The following is a 2,405-nucleotide window of genomic DNA, read 5'->3' as shown; positions in this document are numbered from 1 at the left end:
TCAAGGCAGCGACGTCTCGATAGATATGAAAACTTCCACCCAGAGTTATAACTGATACAGACGAGACTCAGAACCTCTAGCTAGACACACAAAGATAACCCTGCTCTCTGTTTATTAGAAAGACTGAGGAAAGATCCAGAACAATATCTAATTATTCATATTTCTTTACATCCGTCCCCATTACCTCTGGGTAGAGTAATGGCAGCAATACCACCTCTGCTTGGTAAACAGCTCTCTCAGCTGGCATCGTACCGCTTCAGGCCATTTCGACAGTATCATCTGAGATTCAATGTTTATAGCATTAGCTTTAGTTCATTCAATGATTTAAATAAAGAGCCGTCTCTGCATTTGATTGTTTTATCAATTCTAGTTTTATCTGAAGATCAACTTCTTCCTCATTGTTAGAGAAGGAAAACCACGTGACATTCATAAGATGGGACAGATGTGGTGGAGGCTTGTCAACTCAACCTCTGACTTCACCCTGGCCAAACAATACTCTTGTTGCGAAGAGACATTTTGACATTGAGTGTTTGTGGAGGTCTCTGCTGTTTCAAACTGTTGTTTTAAGTTGAGGAAACTTTCGGCCTGTGAGTTCACATCTATCATTAATATCTGTCCACCAACATCTGCTGTCTGTCACAAAGAACTAGTGCTGCTGCTCCACCATGACATCTGGCCTCAGGAGTTTGCTGTGGAGATGCTGCTCCAACATGACATCTGGCCTCAGGAGTTTGGTGTGGAGATGCTGCTCCAACATCTGACCTCAGGAGTTTGGTGTGGATGACATCTGGCCTCAGGAGTTTGCTGTGGAGATGCTGCTCCAACATGACATCTGGCCTCAGGAGTTTGGTGTGGAGATGCTGCTCCAACATGACATCTGGCCTCAGGAGTTTGGTGTGGAGATGTTGCTCCACCATGACATCTGGCCTCAGGAGTTTGGTGTGGAGATGCTGCTCCACCATGACATCTGGCCTCAGGAGTTTGCTGTGGAGATGCTGGCTGCTCCACCATGACATCTGGCCTCGGGAGTTTGGTGTGGAGATGCTGCTCCACCATGACATCTGGCCTCAGGAGTTTGGTGTGGAGATGCTGCTCCAACATGACATCTGACCTCAGGAGTTTGGTGTGGAGATGCTGCTCCACCATGACATCTGGCCTCAGGAGTTTGGTGTGGAGATGCTGCTCCACCATGACATCTGGCCTCAGGAGTTTGGTGTGGAGATGCTGCTCCACCAGGACATCTGGCCTCAGGAGTTTGGTGTGGAGATGCTGCTCCACCATGACATCTGACCTCAGGAGTTTGGTGTGGAGATGCTGCTCCACCATGACATCTGGCCTCAGGAGTTTGGTGTGGAGATATGTCATACCTCAACAGTAGTAATTCAGAAGATCATATGAGGCTAATCCATAGAGATTTATGAAGAACTTTTCCATCCCATAATAGTACTAAATGCTATTACTGTAGTAAAATGACTGACCTCCTTTGGAATACATGCAGGCAGGCTGTCAATGGATCCTGAATACAGAACAATGACCAACCCACACTATGTTGTCCTGTAATGCAACTGGATCAGGACATCATGTATATACAACACGGCCAGAGGGGAAGCTGTGTAAACTGTGAGGGATGGGACACCAGGGGAAGCTGTGTAAACTGTGAGTGGATGGGACACCAGGGGAAGCTGTGTGAACTGTGAGTGGATGGGACACCAGAGGGGGAAGCTGTGTGAACTGTGAGTGGATGGGACACCAGGGGAAGCTGTGTAAACTGTGAGTGGATGGGACACCAGGGGGAAGCTGTGTAAACTGTGAGTGGATGGGACACCAGGGGAAGCTGTGTAAACTGTGAGTGGATGGGACACCAGGGGAAGCTGTGTAAACTGTGAGTGGATGGGACACCAGGGGAAGCTGTGTAAACTGTGAGTGGATGGGACACCAGGGGGAAGCTGTGTAAACTGTGAGTGGATGGGACACCAGGGGGAAGCTGTGTAAACTGTGAGTGGATGGGACACCAGGGGGAAGCTGTGTAAACTGTGAGTGGATGGGACACCAGGGGGAAGCTGTGTAAACTGTGAGTGGATGGGACACCAGGGGAAGCTGTGTAAACTGTGAGTGGATGGGACACCAGGGGAAGCTGTGTAAACTGTGAGTGGATGGGACACCAGGGGGAAGCTGTGTAAACTGTGAGTGGATGGGACACCAGGGGAAGCTGTGTAAACTGTGAGTGGATGGGACACCAGGGGGAAGCTGTGTAAACTGTGAGTGGATGGGACACCAGGGGGAAGCTGTGTAAACTGTGAGTGGATGGGACACCAGGGGAAGCTGTGTAAACTGTGAGTGGATGGGACACCAGGGGGAAGCTGTGTAAACTGTGAGTGGATGGGACACCAGGGGAAGCTGTGTAA

General features: G+C 49.4%; 1 protein-coding gene across 1 annotated transcript in view; it reads left to right on the top strand.

Annotated features, from left to right (window-relative positions):
* Positions 1-1,009: 1,009 nt before the first annotated feature.
* Positions 1,010-2,405, top strand: part of LOC135536597 (AT-rich interactive domain-containing protein 5B-like) — a 61,569-nt gene continuing 60,173 nt past the window's right edge. The window contains exons 1-2 of the mRNA XM_064962882.1: positions 1,010-1,033; positions 1,117-1,258. Coding sequence (XP_064818954.1) covers positions 1,010-1,033; positions 1,117-1,258 — 166 coding nt within the window. The remainder of the gene's footprint in view (positions 1,034-1,116; positions 1,259-2,405) is intronic.

This window comes from Oncorhynchus masou, unplaced genomic scaffold (assembly GCF_036934945.1).
Source record: "Oncorhynchus masou masou isolate Uvic2021 unplaced genomic scaffold, UVic_Omas_1.1 unplaced_scaffold_642, whole genome shotgun sequence".
In the NCBI taxonomy this organism is placed as follows: domain Eukaryota; kingdom Metazoa; phylum Chordata; class Actinopteri; order Salmoniformes; family Salmonidae; genus Oncorhynchus; species Oncorhynchus masou.
This window is presented reverse-complemented; position numbering and strand designations above follow the sequence as displayed.